The 19,633-nt window shown below is 44.6% G+C and overlaps 1 protein-coding gene across 2 annotated transcripts in view; it reads right to left on the bottom strand.

Annotated features, from left to right (window-relative positions):
• Positions 1-232: 232 nt before the first annotated feature.
• The window catches only part of RAB3D (RAB3D, member RAS oncogene family), a 184,340-nt gene continuing 164,939 nt past the window's right edge, over positions 233-19,633 (bottom strand). Inside the window, exons 4-5 of one of the 2 annotated variants that reach the window (XM_085600528.1) lie at positions 15,629-15,753; positions 233-2,394 (exon numbers count right to left, since the gene is read on the bottom strand). In XM_085600528.1, the coding sequence (XP_085456654.1) occupies positions 2,207-2,394; positions 15,629-15,753 (313 nt within the window). In that variant the 3' untranslated portion in view covers positions 233-2,206. The remainder of the gene's footprint in view (positions 2,395-15,628; positions 15,754-19,633) is intronic. The other variant, XM_085600527.1, reaches the window with a different exon arrangement.

The raw sequence follows: 19,633 nt of genomic DNA on the forward strand, positions 1-19,633 counted from the left end.
CCAACCGGACTCATGCAGACATGCAACATACAGCGCTTCTCTCCTTCAGGAGGTATGCGAAGGCCACTGCTAAACTCTAACTTTCAAGGACGAAACCCAATTCTGAAACTTTTCAACCAAGCAACGTCTTCAAACTAAGCCATAAACAATATTGCACATGAACCCTCGTTAGGTGTGTAAGCATGCTTACGTTTCTGGAACAGACTCCAGAATGGTGACTTACTGGGTGGGGGCTTGCAGGAATAATACACAGAGCGCAAGAAAGTGTACTCTCTATTTCTATTTAAATATTTACTTCAAATAAGGTTGATTTTCCCACTAGGTGAAAACTAGCAGCCACTAACGGAAGGCTTTCAGCTATAACTCCTGCCAGCATGTACCACTGCCCATCAGATGAGAATCTTTTGCCCCTTCACACTTCATAGTACGTTAGTGGGTACACTGCCTCGTCAGTAAAATTCGACAATTGTAGTTTAATGAGATCAGCAGGAAAAGTGTCTTCCTTCGGGTGCTTGGGTCAGGATGATGCTGCTATAGTTAGAGCTCAGAGATGCTACAGAGACTTCAAGTGCCAATCTTTTTATTAGATAAAGTGACCTAGCCAAGGCCTATGGGGTGTGTAGGAAGTGGTGTAGAGGGGTCATACTAAAAATCCAAAGCCCAGACAAATCAAATGGTCATGCATCGCCGCATATTTATGTGGCTCCTTTAAGGGCTGACAGGCATGAGCCAATCATTTGTTTAGGATGAACCGTGGAGGACGTTACAGTATATGCCACTGTCTTGTAAAGCTAGGCACAGCTGGCTGCAGCACCACCGGAAGGAAGTGGCTCCAATGCAAGCACGTGCACGAACGTGCGTCACAGCCAGGCACTCAGCTGCAGAGTTCAAGATGAAAAGAAAGCCCAGTGTTTTACCAATAATTTGCCTTTTGAATGCAGATCGTGGAGAGGGTGCCACTTGGATTTAAAGTTTACTTTAAAAAAAAAAAAAAAAAAGAGAGAACCCTTAGGGCACACCAATGTTGACATGCCTTGCTGCAGGGAAAGAAAGTGAGGAAACACTTCGAATAGTAACTGAGGTCAGAGATAAAAGGTGCTCCCCATGCACTGAGTCAGAGAGTGGAGGCGGTGAAACAGGTCATGCAGGCTTAGTGCATTTAGTGACACTGCTGTAGGCCAGTCCCAAAAAAAGTGAAAAACGAGTTGCGGTAAAGTGTACCTGCTCCACACACAGTGCTCCCCTCTGATATGAACCCCCTCATCTCTATGACCATCTGCACAGATAAAGGGGAAGGGAGATTTTCTCAACATCCAAAATGGATGTGGCAGATTAACAACACAGCCCCTGGCCTGCACCTTGAACCTCTAGCAGTGTTCCTGGGCACCAGTCTCTGGGAGGGAAGGGAGGGAAGGGAGCTCAGACCGCGCCCTGAGAGAGTGTGGAGCAGGAGCTTCAGTAAAGTCACGGTGTGAGAGAAAGGACGAAGAGACAGGATCACAGGCAATGAACCACGGAGTGCTGAATGGATTTGGAATGCCATATTGGTTTTATGAGGCACATGCTATGTTTGGGGGAGTGTTTAGGGGGAAGGCAGAAGGCAGGGCTGAGACCACTGCTCGAGCAGGGTGGCACTGTGAGGGCACGAGTACTGGCACTTGTATTCATAGGACCATAAACTGGCACTTCTGCAGGACTGTAATACTTGTAAACATGCAGCACCAGGGTGTCTTCACAGCCACTGACAGGAGCGCCTGGACGTCTTCTGCCCCCCCTTTGTACCTTCATTTACCAAACTAGGGTCTGCCTTTGCGAAATCCTCAGGCCTCACCCTCCCAATGAAAGAAGGCGCCCATTATTTCCATACATAGAAAGTACAGCTCTGTGGTGGAAAATAGCAACACGGTGCATTGTAGTGATGGAATGGTCAGGTCTAAAAGAAGCAAGAGTGGGCCTCAGAAACACTGCATGCTGGAAACTAATACCTGCTAAGATTCAGGGCACGAGGCCTGGTGATTTCATCCCACCAAACACTGCTATTGTGATTGGGAGGCAGACCCCCAAGTTTTACTGCTTGACTTAAACCAGTTGGTTTGAAGGTTGACCTTGGTTCGTTATAATCCTCTCCAGAGCCCATAGTCTTTCTCCTCCCTTGCTTTGGCTTCAGTAGTACAGACCGCGACAGTACTCAGCAGCATTCGCACCCCTAACAGGCGCAGCCACTCTGTGACGAGGGGGGGTTCTCGCTGAGGACCGTGCTCTTGTTGTTGCTGGTGGGTGAAGGGTGGCCATCTAGGCTCTCGTTCATCTTCTCGCAGATGATGTCCACCAGGCGCTCGAAGACTTGCTTGACGTTGATGTTTTCCTTGGCACTCGCTTCGAAAAATTCAAAACCTTCAAGAAAAGGAAAGAAAAGTCATAAATATCTCTATAAGGGTGGCTGGGATTAACCAATTTAATTCTTCTCACATGGTGTAAAAACAATTTCTCATCCGTATGATACTCCTGGCCCCTGGACTTTCCCTTTTTAGGTTTCGCCTGCAAGCACTTGCACTGTGCTTGAGAAATCTATTGTTTTTAATATAAACTTAAACTTTCCTGGCATCTCATTGGTTCCTGTGCCTGGCACTTACTTACCTCTCCGCCATTTCTATTGGCTGTAGAATGTTTTCCTGCATTTGCCAACACTTGTTCCTCATCTGCTTCTCTTATCAGTTTCCCACCGCCAAAATACTGTTAAAATCCGCTTTGGTGGAACTAGATTTCCATAACGTTTTGCCTTTTACACTTACAGCATATTTATATAACAATTTATCACCCTAAGAAACTAAGTGGTTTACATAGAATCACAGGATGTTGCACGCTGCTGCTGAGACTCAAACCAGGACCCCTAGGTCTCGAGTCAGCAGCTCTGGCCGCTGCGCCACTCCTGTGTTATCTGTCAGGGAGCTCTTCCTTCTCCCAGACTATGATTGATGAAAACAGCTCTTTGTTCATTAAATAGGCGAAAACGATGCATTACCAATGCTTGTTTTCCTTCTACTCCTACACTCTTCTGTACCTCGACCTACCCTTTCCTCATCATCGTCTCTCACTTTACCTATAAATTCCAACCCCTCTATTTTACAGATGTGTCCAATCCTCTTTATTTTAGCTCTTCTAGCAAGACAAAGTTTCAGCCAAGAGCCATCCAATTCTAACACATAATTCATACTGTCAGCAACAAACAGTAAGGAGCTGTCACTTAATGTGTATGTTATATCATAGAGGTCTGAGACAAATGAAGGGAGGCTATATGCACATTATTAAAAGTAAAGGAAGACTATATCCTTTCACATTTGTGATGCAAACTCCTCCAACCGGAAAGAAAAAAATGTATATACCTGTTGTAACAATATTTCAGGAGAAATAACTCTTCAGCGCCACCAGGTGGCTCAATGCTGGTACTATATTTGGCCCCCTGGCATCAGTATCCCAGTGGGGCACGCAGAGTTGAATCAAGGGAACATCAACGAGTGACAAATACAGCACATGACCGGTTTGCTTACCTTGGGAACTTTTTACCTCATCACAAACTCACAGGGGAGGAGGGAGGGTAGTGAGAATTCTGAATCCACTCGATATATTGTTAAAGGTAAATACATTTATATACTGGAGCATGATTCTTTCTGCAGATTACTCACCTTGTGAACAGTTGCGGTCAGCACAGGTAAGAGCGATGTGGTGAGGCAGGGGCGGGGGGCTGGTAAGTCGCCATACGACGGGATAAGTTAAATTAAATCCCAAAAAAATAAAGCCACTAACCTTGCGTGCCCCGCATCACCAGGCAGCAATGAGGCGAGCACAAGGGAAGTGTTTTTTTAAATTTTTTTATTTGATTTAAATTATCCCGTCGCATGCCGACTTCCCCGACCCCCACCACGCCCGACCCCCACCTCACTGCTCTTACCTTTGCCGGCCGCCACTGCTTGTGAATGGATGCCAATGCAACACCTTCCTGCAAGGGTGGGATTGAGTAGTGCTAATTAACCAAGGAAGTCTTACAACACAGTTCCCATCACTTCCTGCCTGAGCTGTGGGTGAGCAGTGCTTGGCAAAAGTATTCAGAGGGGACCACAGGCGCCCGGCAGATATCAGCCACTGGAGCTTCTCTAAAAAGAGGCGTGCAAACAGCCACAGCCCTGGTGGACTGGGCATGAATACCCTCTGGACAGTTCTTCTTGGCCAAGGCTTAAACAGTTTGATGGGGAGGATGGCCCAACAAGAAATGGTGTGGTTGGTGACAGCATAGCCATCATAATAGCGCCAGTGTAACCTACAAGAGCTTATCATTTGATTGGTCCTGTTGAGCGCGACTGACTTAATGTCTGGGATCCAGTCTCCGTAGCCTCTCCTCCTCTGGGAAAGAAGGACTGAAGAGTAACGGATTGGCTCATTTGAAAGGCAGCTCTGGTTTGGGCAGGAAAGCTGGGTCAGTACAACAGAACACATTATATGGGTTGAAAACCATGAAGGGTGGACGAGCTGAGATGGCCTGAAGCTTTCCAAGCCTACAGGCTGGATACATTGCCACCAGCAATAGTTTCTTCAGATTACGAGCTGAACCAGACAACTGTGTATCGGCTCGAATGGAGATGCCATTGAGAAAGTCAAAACAATATTCCAATCTCACTGAACAACAAATAACGGAGTCGCAGGAAAGAAAATCTTTCAGAATACATGCCTCTGATGCCGATCAAAAACACAGATGATTGGTCGGCAAGTCAAATTAAGGCAGACAAGGGAGCCAAATAGCCCCTAACTGCATCCACCGCAAACGCTTGTCGTAAAACAGACAAAATGAAACGCAAAACACTGGAGAAGTGGTATTTAAATGGATCTTGGCCTTCCGACCTTCACCTGTGAACAAATGTGTTCCTGCACCCATGTAGGTGGATTTCCTAGCAGGTTATTGGCATCTGCAATTTTATCCGAAAAACCAGAAAAACAAAATTATTCCAGCTGTTTAATCTTCACCTGTGCAGCCACAGCGTTTGAGGTTTAAGGCGGAGCACCTGACCAGCCTGCCAAAGCAGGTCTGCCCTCTGCAGAAGTGTGATAGGTGGATGAATGGTGAATGCCAACAAAGCAGCGTACCAAGTCCTCCTCACCTAATCTGGGGCAATTCCGACCAACAGTGCTGGGTACTTCCACAGGAATTTCAACAGCAGCATAATCAGTGGAATTGCATACAGCAGGTCCTGAGAACAGGTGAATCTTAAGACATCCCCTAGGGAACCATTCAGAGACAAGTGTGTGGCATAAAACTGAAGACACTCTGTTCTGGGCTGTGGCAATGAGACCCACCTATGGAAACACCAATCTGGAGGAGGTCACCTCTGTCACTTTCGAGCAGTAGTTTCTACTTGTGGTTCTCCAATGAGAGGTGATGGAGAGCAACTGTTCTTCCACTGAGGGTACCTTCAAGGTAAGCGGTCACTGGAAAAATTACCCATCACTGCAACCAAGGCCAGAGGTGAATTGCCTCTCAACACTGGGTCTATGACCTCGCATCACCAAGGTTTATTGATATAAGGGGCGGTGATCGTGCTGTCCAACACAACCAAGCACCACTGGAAGGCCCTCATCCTCCATCTAACATGCAGCATAAACCGAATCCACCAAGCAAAAGTAGATGTAAAACATACAGAACTAGCATTTATGTCTTTGAGTGAGAAACCTCAGATTCATTACCCAACTTTCCGTGATCCAGCACTACTCCAATAAAAGTTGACCTCTTTGTTGGAGAGAGATGAATTTTGGGTTTTGCAAATGAAGCCCAAATTGTGAAAGGAGCCATCATTCACTGAAGATGTTCTTCGAGCAGTGTCCGAGACTACGCTTTCACTAGCCAATCATCCAGGTATGGAAATGAATAGTGCTAATGGATATTTCTAACTGCAGATTGTTTACCTGGTGAATATTCCCCAGGCATCAGACGGATCTGGAAGCTTTAAAGGAGTACTCCTGTATGGCAATAGTTGGGATCATGGGGCTCCATGGTGATGTCATTCTACTCCGGAAGTGATCAACAGAGCACAATATAAGTGCCACGCATGCATGCTGATGTCACTTCATTCTTTTCAAACTTTCAGAGGCAAATCCAGAGCTGCTCCTTGGTCTTGTTCGAGACTTCTTTCTCCAAAATTGATACAAATCTGGTGTTCAAAGGAAATACCACATCCCAAAACGGTTGGGTTGAAGCTTTGTAGGGTCTTTTACAAACAGATACCCACAAAGTCTGTCTCTGGTGCGTGGGTTCGGAACATGACTACAGGGCCTGCGACGACTGCGCCCAGATGATAGGCCATACGGGACTGCAAACTGTACATTACGTCGCCAAACAGAAAAATTCCACACCATGACTGGTCAAAATCAAAAGGAAGGTCCAATTCCCATCATGAAATCTATCCAGCAGCTGATCATCGTCATTGTCGAAGTCATTAGGTAAGTCCATAAAGAAGCAGAAGTCCAAACGGGATTCAGTCGCTTCCACCACTCAAACTCCAGAGAGGCATGAGGGTGTCAATGTGCCTCTCGGTCTCTCTCCCAATCTCCATCAGAGCAGATTCTGAGTTTGATCCCAAAACAACCTAAATTTCCAGGTCAATCGGTGATGCTGAGGAAGCTAAGGCCTTTCATGATGCCATGCTGCATCTTTTTGGCACTTTACCCTCTGGCCTGCATTTGGACCCCAGGCATTCACAAGGGGCTCCAGTCAGACTTCTGCCAGCAGGTCCCCTCTTGACGCCATCTGTGCCTTCTGAACCCACTTTGGGATCTACACTGGTTCCGGTTTCAAGACCTGCACCAGTTACTTTTGCAATATAGCCAAAGAAGGGGGCACAGCTCCCTAGCCTGCTATTCCCATGCACTTTGGGGCATAGTGGTCTAAGTTTTGCCAGCGATACCAGACAACCTTTGGGCATATTTGACCCAAGCATTCCAGGACAGCCATGAAGCAACACATTTTGTGATTGGTTGTTGTGTGGACACCACTGTCTAGATGAGGCAGTTGGCACAAGCATTGCACTCCAGCACCATGCCTGTAGGAGGCCCTCAGGCTTCTCAGGGATGTCTAGTCAACCTTAATGGACATGCCTTTCGACTGCTTTCCCCTTTTGGTGAAAAAGCAGATTCAGCCCTGGAATTGTTCAAAGACAGTAGGGACACATCACACTGCTTGGTTCTGTCTGCCCTGGCTAGACAATTGCACCACCTATTTCACACTCTCTGTGGCTATGGCAGTGTTTTCCAATACCTACAACACCAGCCCAGCAGACCCCTCAGCCCTTTCGTGGCTGAAGTTGCAGTACACAAAGACAGCACCAAGGACTTCAGGGACAACATGCAGCTTCCCTAGCTGCTGCAACTACAAATCCCCTTTAGAATGTGCTTCCCGATGCTCAGCCATCCTGTGGGAGACAGGATCCATAATTTCCTCCAAGCGTGGCAAGCAATTACTTCGGACAAGTGGGTCCTCCAAATTATCCATTGGAGCTACATCCTCTCATTCCTTTCCATCCCACCATACCTTCCTCCACCATCAGAGTGGCTGATGGAGGACTATCTGTCTGTCTTGAAGCAAAAAAAAGTGCAGGCCCTTCTGGGTCAAAGGAGCCATAGAGAGGGTTTCAGCATCAGAGGCAAGAACTCGGTGTCACTCCAGTTACTTCCTGGCGCCAAACAATTTTGGATCTCTGTCCTATGAACACCTTCCTGTGAATGGACACATTTAAAATGCTCACAATAGCCCAGGTTCTGTTTGCCCTGGAGAATGAATGTTAGAGTTGGACCTGCAGGATGCTTATTTCCACATCCCTGCCTGCAGGCCCACATGCCCTTTCTGCAGTTCACAGTGGGCCAGGACCATTTTTCAGTTTGCAGTGCTCCTTTTAGACCTCAACAGTGCTGGTCAGTCCAGATGAGCATTTTGCCCACTCAGTCCTGCAGAGCTTGTTCACCGAGCCACCACTTGGGAAGTATTGCTATTGCATATATTCACAAAAAGAGGAATCTGCGGTTAGAAGTAGCCATCAGAATAACAAGTTATTTATCGTCCGTATTCTCTTTCTGGTGGATACTTTATCTAACCATACATTCCTCACTGACCCTCCCACCTCCTTGTTTCTGGGACCTGAAGTCTATTGCATCTTAAAAGGTACCAAGGTTAGAGATGTGCACACTGGACATGCCAATCTGCCGATAGGCTCTGCTTTTGTGAGAGTGGACAGCCCAGAAAGTAACTGATGTCAGCACGCTCGGATGGTGCTTCTTCTATGCGACTCTGTTTGTTACTTTCAGAGCAGAACAATGTTGGCATGGAGTGGCATGACTCCCCCTACTGTTGTGCAGGAGTACTGCTTTAAAGTTTTCAGATACAGTCTAACACATGGGGAATATTCACAAGGTGAGGAATCTGCAGTTAGATAGAGTATCCTCTAGAAAGAGTGTTACCGAAGGTAAGTAACTTGTTCATTTCTGAGTATCTCAGTGAAGATGACACAATTTTCCACGTTTTCATAAAGATGCATGGTGTAGTTGTTTTGCCCATTTGGCAAGACTGTGAACTGATGTTTCTGGGAGCCTACTGTGAACCTCATGTAATGTATGTGGGTGGAAATAGGTGACATGCAGATCCAAGCATGCCAACCAATCCCTCGCATTCAGGGCCAGAAAGACGTAGTTCAAGGACAATCTCTTGAACCTGTCCCGCCACATGAAAACGTTCAGAAGGCAAGTTTTATTGCAGGCATGTGACTGCAAAGCGGAAGAAAACGTTACCTTGAACCACAGTTCTACCCTCTTGGCATCATTCATAGGTTTACTTCTGGCCCATACTCCTTCCCTTTAATGGGGTTTTCAGAAATGATTTCCTTGTGTTGAGCTCCCTAAATCTATCATTTTCAGATCATGGGAAAAGTTGAGCTCATTGCTTCTCATTCCCCTTAACCCGAGTTTGGGTCACAAATCAGATTGAATAATATAAATAGCCTTTGGCTTTTTGTGTGAGTTGGTTAGTATTTATGGACTCCCATTGCTGTTTTAACACGTTTTAATATGGCCAGGTTTAAACTGGGGTGGCATGGTGAGCAAAAGAATGATGGATTTAACCAAGATCTCTTGACTGGGGGGGAATGTTTTGATTTGTTCTGCATTCCGTCCATCAATAGTGTGTCTTTTGCTTTAACACGGATAAGCAAGGATTCCCAGCCTGACAACAGGGGAAAAATTAAGCATAGATTTCTATGAATGATACCAACTCTGGACAATTTAAGGTAAGTAACTTTATTTATCTCACACATGGGCAGGACTATTCAATGTTCGTGCCGTTATGGAGAACTGGGATTGCAAGTAGGTAGCATTTCCTTCCAGAAGTATATTCTTGTGGTGGGTGAGGTGATCTGTTAGCAGTGGTTGTTGTCTTTTCCTGTGGAAAAGGAATGCTTGGTAGTTAGTGAACCCTATATTTACTCCAAAACAGATAATATGGAAACGTATCATGTGTTGGAATTGCCATTCACTGTCCAGGAAGCTTGCTACTTCTCCTACTACTTCGTAAATCAGTCCATTCTCCTGCCTCATTCGTCTTCATCTCCAGTGGGAGGATGTACCCCAACATATATCAGACCTGACCCCAAGAACCACCAAGGAAAGAGTCAGAACCAACTATAAAAATGCAGTGCTCACAGAAGAAGAGTAACCTAACACTAGGACAGCCAACAGCACCTCCGAAGGGAGAGAGCCACATAAGAAACTAACTCAGGCATGAAACAGCAAAACATTAAAGAAAAACAAGCCAAGAGGTAACTCTAACCACTAAAAAAAAAGTACAGAGAATACTATAGGGAACAGGCATGTAACAAAAGAACCACCCTGAAGCCCAGTGGCGGAGAAAAGACTAGACCTGGAGATCAAAGGGATGCCAGTAAGACCAACCCCTACGAACAACCCATGCCCCATCTGAAGCAATGGACACACTCCGTCCTGAGAAATGAAAGTAGGTAAAAGCAGAGCACTGTGTACCACCATAACCACCCAAAAGTGGCATAGAGAAAATCTAGCACCTAGGGACAAGCTGACAGTCCTAAGGCCACAGGGAATCCTGCGAGAACAGCAGACCTTGACCATGAGAAAAATGTGAAGGTGCCGACAAACCATGGACCAGGCACCACTCCCAGGCAGACACTGGAAGGAACCAGGCGAACCCCCAAATGCTGAAGCCATGAATCAATACATACCTGGAAAGAAGAGCCAAGGAAGTCATTCAGGAACACTTCAGTGTCAATACAACCCAGCTCCTGCCTCAGCACACCTAGAGCAATCAGAGACTGGGAATGCATAGCTGATACCAGAGCCAGGATCCGCCTGCTGAGGACACTGTAAACGCAGTGAGTGCCACCACTGGGAATCCAAACCCCATGATGATCGAACCGAGATGGAATGGACATGAAACCCAACATCCACCCGTAACCATCATACTACCAAGGCTTTCCCCATTTAAGAAGAGTAAGAAGATCCACAGCATCAGCAGTGAATGTACACTTAGCCTCACCATGTGTGATTGCCAAAATATCCTGGTGCATCACATTAGGACCAAATTATGCGGCGGGGTTGACTACATTTTATGTCAAACCCAGGGGCTCATAGTATGCTTTTCTTTACTGTTTTAATTCAATAGGTCCCTTGCTCACTTTGCCACTGGATTCAAGCTAGCCTGGCTGATGAAGGGTGTTACCCCGAAACCAGTCCCAGGATGCTTGTTTCTGGTTCAGGGAAGACCTGGCTTGGCAGTTTGGGCTGGACTGTTCCCATGAGAAACAGGGTAACGACGGATTTGCATATGACGGAGTCTGAAATGGGGTGGCAAAGTGAGCTAAAGGACGATGATGGATTCAATCCAGATCTGTGACTGGGGTGAGTGTCTGAAAAGTTTCAGTGCTCCGTCCATCATCTCCTTGTGTTTGTTTAATTCAATAGCAGACAGGTAATTAAATAGTTAACAAGTTGGTAAAACAAAAACTACGCATTGCGGCAGGCATGGGTGATGAACTACAGATGGAGGCCACTTAGGTGTTACATCTCTATAATCCCCTCAATCCTTGTCCTTCCTGTTTCTTGCACCTAGCAGTCAGCCAAAGAAGTCCTTTTTGTTTTCATCACATTACCTTTATTTAATAATATTATGTTTCGACATAGATAATTACTAGCTTGGAGTGTGACCATCTATACACCACCTTCATAGATCTGAGGGCGGCATTCGACCTAGTCTCAAGGGAAACTTCATGGGAGGTATTAGATGGATATGATATCTCTCCAGACCTATTAAGGATACTGAGAGTCTTACATGCTAGCACCTATGCTAAGGTCAGGTGGAACAACATAGGGGCTCTCTCAGACATGATCGAAATTATTCAAGGGGTGATACAAGGGTGTGTCCTCGTCCCGACTCTATTCAGTCGTTACATTAATGGAGCTGTAGGCAAACTGATAGATTGCAAGCATGACGCCCCTAAATTAGCAGGTGTGCCAACGCTTATTTTGATGTTGCGGTTGACACCTTGCTAATTTCGTGCACACCAATGGGGCTGCAAGCGGAACTAAACACCTTTATCTCATTCTGTGAGGAAAGAGGACTCAAACTAAATTCCTCAAAGTCAAAGGATATGACCAATAATTCCCACAGAACCTATAGAGGAAATGTGCACATAGAGGGGGACCTTGAAAAGGTCCCTTATTTTGATTCTCTGGGAGTAAGATTGAGTGAGAACCAGACATGGGGTCGCCAATTGGAGAAAAGCAAATCCATTCTCCAAATGAAAACCTCTACTATAGGTAGAAAATACAGGGCTGCTTCGGGAGGCGCTCTGTCGCTGGTTATTTCAATACACAGAGCAACAGCAGTAACATCAGCGACATATGGAGCTGAAATTTGGGGCCATGCACAAGCAGAGGTGTTGACAATACTTGAAAATAGGTTTATAAGGGTTTCTTTATTCTCCCTCCAAGTTCCCCTATTACGCCCATTAAGACTTGATCTAGCCTCAACCCCGTACATTAGGGGGCTCAACTCAAACCCCTATTATTTGAAATTAGAGTGTGGTCTACTAGGGAACTAGCAACCTATAGGGATTGTGTGAAAGAGCTAGTTTCCCTTGACAGGGACTTAAGTACACCTTGGCTGAGGGCGATAAAAGTCATATCCCATAGAATCGGCATGAATAAAAAATGAAACACCCAGGGGCAGATCTCCAAAAGCGACGCCCTTGGAGTGAAAACTCGGTTCTGGGTGGAAACTTTATTGCAAACCTGAAAGTTATTTGAGGAAAATACCATAACCGGTCAGTTCCTTCTTCATAAATGTACTCCTAGTTTAGAGCCCTACATGGACCGCATGTATCCACGTCATTCTAAAGGTCTATATGTCCAATTCAGGTGTGGAATATTCCACCTGAGAACTTGTACAACGAAATGGGACAAGTAACACTCAGATTTCATGTCTTGCCCAAATTGCCCTACAATCGCAGAAACTGTAGAACCCTTTATGTTCTTCTGCCCTCAATATAGAAATCTGCGAAACAGATGGCTGATAGCGGCATTAAACTCTATGGGTGTGAGACATTGCAGGGAAGCACTAAGGCTCCTTAAGAGCGACACTAGGGAATTACCTGCACTGGCAGTATCGCGTTACTTGCTCTGTGCCTGGAACCAGAGGAAGAAGACCATAGACAATTTGCCTCCCAGGATATCCAGCCCGCAGTAAAAGGCACAGAAGGCTTACGCATTGTTTTATTTCTGTATACGCCGTTCTTTAGTACTGTCGGTATCGTAGGCTTTACTATATACCTGATCCGTTTGTTAACTTGTTTCACCCATATATGAACGTATACCCCCCATGAAGAATATCTGTCCATTTGGTCAATCTTTTTAGTGTTGGGATCAGTAGTACTGTTTTAATCTAACATTCATTTTTAACCATTGTTGATTTTAACCTAAAGTAAATAGGATGTGTGTACGATGTGCTTATTACTGAAATTGATAAGGAATTATATATTTCTGTGATTGTAACTTGTTATGGCTTTGTGCCAAAATAAAAGGTTTAATAATAATAATTCTAGCTTGGTTGTATGTTTTTATCGTGTTTGCATTTTTTATTTCACACCACTTCTCATTTCATAAATGGTAACATGATTGATGGGCGGTTTTACGAGCCTGCTGCCTTTCATGCGGTGCGCACCGCACTTGCATAACTGCTCCCTCCGAAGCTAGTACTGACCGGTGTGCAGCTTGTCAGCCTGTCAGGGATTTTCGTTAGTGCAGTTGCGCCCGTATGTTTTTTGCTGGCGCCTTCGGGACACTAGTCAAGTCCTGTTTGAGGAGTCTCAAGTGTCTTTTTCAACATTACCATTATTCAAAAAGATCAGTTTCCTTCATTGAGTTGGTTTTGGAGTTTTTCTATACTGGTTATATACACAGACTGCAAAACATTCCTCTGTCAGATGATATTATCGTGTCCTGTGCCTTTGCTGCCATCTACTGGCAAGTGGTGATTACAATTATAAAAACAAATGGCAAAACGAATTGCCGATAAAGAAATAGACACAAATGAGGAGATTTTAAAATCAAATTTGAAACAATTCAAAAGTTCTTCTGTTTTCACAGCTGTGAATTCCTCCATGCAATCTTTTGTCTAGGACATCGCAGGAGTGTCCATGAAGCAATTCTGTCCCAGACCCTCACTGGTGGTAGTAGCACTCTTCCTTGCAATACACCAAATAAAAGCACTGATTCTTAGAAGGTTCATTTTCTCACTAAACCTTTAAAGAAATCTTTTTCAAAGGGCCCTGTTTCTATTTTTACTGGGACCAGTGACTTCAGCAGGACTAACTGCTAGCAGGATTACTGACGCTGTCAGTGCCATGATTGGAGATGGCTTATCTCCGCAGGAAGGGGGTCTGCTACACGGCCCTCTTTTCGGGCTGGACTGTTCCCATGAGGCACAGGGTCAACACTGATTTGCATATGGCCAGGTCTAAACTGGGGTGGCATGGTGAGCAAAAGAATGATGGATTTAACCCACATCTCTTGACTGGGGGTGAATGTTTTGATTGATTTGTTCTGCATTCCGTCCATCAATTGTGTGTCTTTTGCTTTCTCGCCCCAAGTGCACCAGGTATGCCCAGATGTGGGTCCTAGGCTCACTGTGCTACTGGAATCAAGCTGCCTGGCTGAAGAGGGCTGATACCCCGAAACCGGTCCTAGGATGCTTGTTTCCGGTCCAGGGAGGACTTGGCTTGGCAGTTTGGGCTGGACTGTTCCCATGAGGCACAGGGTCAACACTGATTTGCATATGGCCAGGTCTAAACTGGGGTGGCATGGTGAGCAAAAGAATGATGGATTTAACCCAGATTTCCTGACTGGGGGTGAATGTTTTGATTTGTTCTGCATTCCGTCCATCAATTGTGTGTCTTTTGTCATTCCCAAAACAGCATTGATATTTCAATTTTTGGCCCTCATTCTTCTTGAGGCCATGACTTTTAAAGCTTTTTCTCAAGAGCATCCATGGAGGATATCCTGGGAGCAGATGACTGGTCTTTGGATTCTATGTTCAAAACATTTTATGACAAACCAATTACTGATGCATCTTTTGCAGTAGTTGATTCGCTTTAAAATAAGCAGAATACGAGCCTCCAGCCTTGACATAAAATGCGGATTTTCCAATTAAACATGTAGGAAAATCCAAATTTTACGAAAGACACAGAGGCAAGTATTATCCCGCCACTCTAAATAGTGTTTTTTTTCACCCACCCTCATTGTGATTTTTACTGCCTGTGTCTTATTGCGGTTCCTCAATGTTTCCCCAACCGAATTGATGATAAGGACCAACTGTCACAGATTTGAACGGCTTTTCTTCTGTTTATCAGCATCTTCTTCATCATTATTCCTTTGGTACCTGGATGGCCTGCTTTACGCATTAAGAAAGAGGAAGGACAACGATTGAGGGGTCTTTTTTTAGAGACCCGAATGCATCACCTGTGTGGACCTCCATATGTAGCTCATCTCCCAGTCCTGCTGGGATGCGTAGTTTTTTCTTTACTGTCTGTTAACCATTTAATTACCTGTCTTCTATTGAATTAAAGCAAAAAATAAAAGCATAATACTCGCCTCTGTGTCTTTAACAAGGGAAAAGGAAACAATCACACAATAAGCCTGATGTAACATATTATTCCTATACAACAAGTTCACATCCACAGCCTGCCATTTATTTGGTTACTACAAATGGGTAACTAGAAATAGGGGTCGTTCGCCTGCTTCTTTATACATCGGCTGGCCTGCTACATCACCAACAACGCCCGGGCTACTATAGCCTGCAAGGCATGGATGGTACTGGTGGTACTGGTGTAGGTGAGTAGCCCAGTAAGAGTATACATAAGCATTGACAGTTAGCATTAGTGGAAAGGAAGTGCAGACCCAGTGTTATATACCCCACATGCTTGTTGTATGCCGGCACTTTGCCACTGTGTTCCACTTTACTCCGAGTCTGCATTCACATGAAAAAAACACAATGTATCATGCATAGTTGCCGCACCTAGTTCATCTGCCAACCTCTTCCCATCCTCAGTAGGAATTAGACGATCGTCCTCCAGGTCACACTTGTTGCCGACCAATATCACTTGGGCGTTGTCCCACGAGTAGGTCTTGATCTGAGTCGCCCTGCGCATATCCAGGAGAGACAAGGGAATATTATCAAATTCTTCAAGAATCTCTTCCTAGCACAAGGCACAAACAAACAGCCTCTTCCCAAGAAGGTCTAGCGCTGCAAACCTGGTCTACGCTACATTATTATAACTATGGTTTATAATTAAAGCGCACGGCAATTCGTGAGCAGAAGATCACTGGGTGGGTTACACTGCATATTGCATTTTCATTTATTTATTTATTGAATAGGGTTAATAACCATCAAGATATAATATCATATAATATCACTAAAGCTTTTAATTGCTTTAAGGAATGCAACAAATTAGCCTTTCAGTGGGGCGGAAACGCTGTGCTGCTTGTTGCTCAACCAATCATGATATTTAAGCAGAATGTATGACGTGACAACGCATGCCATTACAACACATGCCGTTACATTGCATACCGTTACCCTGACTTGCTGTCGGAGGTGCGCTGGAAGTTGGAATAGTATAATTTACTATTCCAACTCCAGGGTGTGCAACAGTAGGAGTTAACTCTAACACCTTCTACACCCTGCAACAAGACTTTCACGTTGTAACGACATGCGTTGTAATGGCATGCATTGTAACACTTACATTGTAAAGGCTGTTTCCCATTTGAGCATAAAGTAGAACTATATGTATCACAAGTCAAAAGTACCCACATGATACAAATTAATAAAATATGGCCAGACCAGTATTATATGTTGACAGCTTTTGATCCATTATAAATATAGGCTCACCATCAGGACGCATTTCAACTATATCGGTCAAGTATGGGACATCTGAAATCAGTGTGATCCAGTTTCTGCAGGTTCAGGTTGCCAGAGGATATAATGGGGAATTGCTGGTATCATTAATCCTCACACTGCTGGTCATAATTGATAAGGAGCAGCCATTTCTCGATTTTAATCGACCATGTGGGGATACTTTCGCAAAGCGGCCAAGCAGTACTGCTTTGATCAAACGCATTGTTCGACTCTCATTGAAACGATGCATCCTTCCTCGCTGCTCTGTTCTAACCACTTTCCTTCCTTCACTTAAAGGAAAAGTACTCCCTAATGCCCAGTAAAAAAATAAACTAACATTTAAGTTTATATATATATTTTTTAAAGCGTACCAAGGCTGTTAGGGCTTACATTTCTTTTAACTGGAGGATGGAGAGGGTACGGCACAGCCCCACTAAGAGACTGGCTTTCTTAAAATAAACAGAGCTGGGCTGCTGAAGAGGCGATTGAGCCCTTGAGGAGTCAGACATTGAACAATAAACAAGCATTGGCATAGCCAATAAGTCTCACCTTTGGGACCTTGTAAGTGTTTAGCCAGAGATATTGGCAATGTTTTTAAGGTATTTTGTAGAGCAATGTAGCTGCTGAGTTTAGTACTGTAATGTTTGTGTGCAAGTTTTGCTTAGTGTAGTGACGTAAGAGCACTGGCATGGTGTGCAATGTAGTGGTGAGTTGTGATATGATGTTTTGTTGGTGGGATGTATGTGTGTGTATATATCATAACAGACTTTGAGATTACAATGCTGAGTACCACATATATCTTTTTATTTAATGATATTCCTTTAGAAATGAATCTACTGAGAAAATAAAAATGATTGGGATTTGTCAGGCTGAATACGAGATAGCAAGGAACAAACATTAAAAGGCAGTAGGGCACCCTATAAGGTACTGTACATCTCAGGGCCCGATCTTTCCCCCCAAATGTTGTATTATTATTTGAGCATTTGTGTTGCACTCTGCAAATATTTCTGTTATCCGTAGTGATTTTGTAGCATGGTAACTCATATGAATGTGTTCGCTATGCAAGCAGGCTATAACATTATATAACAAAAAATTGAAATTCATAAATTACGTTTTTTTAATTAAATCTCATAACTAATTTGGAAAGAACATTAATACTCCAGAACACATAACATGATTCCATTTAATGCCTTTTTATTGAAGAGCTGAGTTATTTTTATTGTGCTACGATTATGTAAGCTCTTTAAAAGATATGTTTCAATAACTTTGTGATGTTTTCCTTTAGAATATTTTGCAGTGGCCATAGTCATGACTTAAAATGTGCCACAGGGCCACGCATAAGCCTGCTCCCTAGCCAGATCGTGAAGACCTAAGAACCCGGAGAAGGCACTCGTCCACAGGAATGGTATTCACCAAAAGCAGATGCCCCACACAAAATGGAATCTATTCACAACAGGAAACAGACCAGGGGAGAAAGCCTGCAATCTTTCCTCCTCGGTGTTCACCCTGTGGCCCAGGCACAGATTTGTTTAATGTAATGCCACATCACGTGGGCCTATCCTAGTTTAACGCGGACTGAAGTATGTGGCGCTGCCAGAAGTGGAAATCCGAGAACCCATGCATTTCCTTGTAGCGCTGCTGAAAGCCCTTTACAAGCCTGACTAATCACCTATCTGCTGCTTATTGCTATATTTGGGTGTTACACTGGTACTAATGAGGTGAATCAAATGCTCAGACAGTGTTAGCATGTATACAAAATGGCAAAATAATGAAGTAATACCGTCACAAAATGTGTGGCATTGTGACTCGTAATTTGCCTTTTCTTGCTACATAATTTACTCAACCTTGCTGCTTATTTTGCCCTCCCCTGCCACATAATTCCAGTGGCCCGATTATTACCCTCTCACACAGTAGGAACCTATCCAAAAGTAAAAGCCTAGTGTACCATGGGATACACCGGTAATGCTCCGGAATTGGAAGCATAGTGTCCATGGTATACGCACCGGTAATGCACCGGAAGTGAAAGCGCAGGGTACCATGGTATACACACCGGTAATGCTCCAGAATTGAAAGCATAGTGGCCAAGGTATACACAACGAAAATGCTCCAAAAGTAGAAGCGTAATGTGCCATGGTATACACACTGGTAATGCTCCAGAAGTGGAAGCATAGTGTGCCATGGTATACACACCGGTAATACTCCGGAAGTAAAAGCCTAGTGTACCAGGGTATACACCGGTAATGCTCCGGAATTGGAAGCATAGTGTCTATGGTATACACACCGGTAATGCTCCAGAAGTGGAAGCATAATGTGCCATGGTATACACATGGGGAATTCTCCAGAAGTAAATGCCTAGTGTGCCATGATATACACACCGGTAATACTCAGGAAGTAAAAGCCTATTGTACATTGGTATACACCGGTAATGCTCCGGAATTGAAAGCATAGTGTCCATGGTATACACACTGGTAATGCTCTGGAACTGGAAGCGTAGTGTGCCATGGTAAACACACCGGCAATGCTCCAAAAGTAGAAGCGTAGTGTGCCATGGTATACATACCGGTAATGCTCTAGAAGTGGAGGCATAGTGTGCCATGGTAAACACACCGGCAATACTCTGGAAGTAAAAGCCTAGTGTACCATGGTATACATCGGTAATGCTCCGGAATAGGAAGCATAGTGTGCCATGGTAAACACACCGGTAATGCTCCAAAAGTTGAGGCGTAGTGTGCCATGGTATACATACCATTAATGCTCCAGAAGTGGAAGTGTAGTGTGCCATGGTATACACATCGGTAGTACTCCGGAATTAAAAGTCTAGTGTACCATGGTATACACTGGTAATACTCTGGAATTGGAAGCATAGTGTCCATGGTATACAGACCGGTAATGCTCCGGAAGTGGAAGCGTAGTATGCCATGGTATACACACCGGTAATGCTCCAGAACTGGAAGCGTAGTGTGCCATGGTAAACACACCGGTAATGCTATGGAAGTGGAGCATTTCCAGTAATCGGAAGTGGAAGCGTAGTGTGCTATGGTATGCACACCGGTAATGCTTCAGAAGCATAGTGTGCCATGGTAAACACACAGGTAATGTTCCGGAAGTGGAAATGTAATGTGCCATGAT

Source organism: Triturus cristatus, chromosome 4_2 (genome assembly GCF_964204655.1).
Source record: "Triturus cristatus chromosome 4_2, aTriCri1.1, whole genome shotgun sequence".
In the NCBI taxonomy this organism is placed as follows: domain Eukaryota; kingdom Metazoa; phylum Chordata; class Amphibia; order Caudata; family Salamandridae; genus Triturus; species Triturus cristatus.